At 46.7% G+C, this 1,365-nt stretch overlaps 1 protein-coding gene across 1 annotated transcript; it reads right to left on the reverse strand.

Moving 5' to 3' along the window:
- Window positions 1-6: 6 nt before the first annotated feature.
- LOC107736275 (platelet glycoprotein Ib alpha chain-like) lies at window positions 7-1,308 on the reverse strand. The gene has a single exon (XM_016547731.1). It carries the CDS (start codon window positions 1,257-1,259, stop codon window positions 879-881), a length of 381 nt encoding a protein of 126 aa, XP_016403217.1. The 5' UTR covers window positions 1,260-1,308; the 3' UTR covers window positions 7-878.
- Window positions 1,309-1,365: the final 57 nt, after the last annotated feature.

Genomic DNA, 1,365 nt, shown 5'->3' on the forward strand with positions numbered 1-1,365 from the left:
CTGAACATACTCAGTCCTCAGTTGCTTCACTTTCATAATCTAAACGTGTAATATTGTTAATCATGTTTTCATAAAAACTGCATATTGAGTAATGCAACAGTTACTTAGCATTTTGAGCAGTTGTATCAATTGATAGATCATTGTAATGAAATGAATAGATACTCAACTCGGATGTAATGTGTGCGTTGCATTCTGAAATCGCAATACTTTGATGTGGTGTCATTTTGAACTGGGGATTTTAGTTCAATGAATAAAAGATCTATGTGTATTGTATCCAAGCATTTGGTAACTTAATCCACTAACACTAATGGCTATTGACATGTAGTTGCAAGGTTACCTATAGTTAGTGAACTACAGTGAATCAGGTCCATTGTTTCTAGCTGAGAAGAGCAAGAACTTTTTATTATTACTTGACTGGCTTGAACCAACTAGTAATACTAGAAAGTTTTGAACTAATGTTCGAGACTGAATTACATCCAGCAGCGCTTCACTCCAGAGCGACTGCAGAGGGCTGGCCAATCAGAGAGCAGGGCCTCTCACAGGCCACGCCCCCATCAGCCACCTCCTCTCTCTCCGAGGCCCGGTCTCCTCCCTCAGGATCAGGCTGTATCGCATTCGCCCCGCGCTCCTCTTCCTCCCTCCATCCGCCTGCTTCCGCTTCTGTGCTAATCACTCTGTGCAGCGTCTTCCTGAACACTTCCAGTGGCGCTCGCTCCTTATCTCTAGCTCTATTACAGAAGAGATGTCTTCGGTCTCCCTCGTCTGGTGCTGCTCGTCTCTGGAGATGAAGAGGACGCTCCGGAACACGGCTTGAGCGTCTTTGATCTGCTCTAGAGGTAAAAAGCTCACGCACTCACCCTCATCCAATATCTGGATGTTCAGAAGATGTGGAGGTAACCGACCGCGCAGCTGCAGAGCCAGGGATTGTGGGTCAGGTAAACGTAAGGCAGCTCGGGTTTGGACGAGAAGAAGCGGTCGGGCATCAAGTCGAAGGTCTTCAGGCCGCCGGAGGAGACGTGCTCCAGGAGGCGCGGAGGCAGCGCGGGAAGCTTGTTCTCAGACAGGCTAATGACCTCCAGACGCGGCAGCTCGCTGAAGGTGCCGTCGTGAAGGGAACGAATCTGGTTCTTGTGTAAGTAGATCTCAATCAGACCGGGAGCGCAGCGGAACAAACCAGTTAACCTGTTACCAGACAAACGCAAGACGCTCAGCTTCTCCAGCACTGGACCTGAAAGAAACACAGAGTTTGAGACTCTCATCACATCAGAATGAAAGTTTTGTGCCTTTTAATTCATGTCTGTAAACAAGCACTTGACTAAATCTACAACCATAAAAAGGCTTAATATAATAGAAAATAATAATGTT

The sequence above is a fragment of the Sinocyclocheilus rhinocerous genome, unplaced genomic scaffold (assembly GCF_001515625.1).
Source record: "Sinocyclocheilus rhinocerous isolate Xijiao unplaced genomic scaffold, SAMN03320098_v1.1 C36603138, whole genome shotgun sequence".
In the NCBI taxonomy this organism is placed as follows: domain Eukaryota; kingdom Metazoa; phylum Chordata; class Actinopteri; order Cypriniformes; family Cyprinidae; genus Sinocyclocheilus; species Sinocyclocheilus rhinocerous.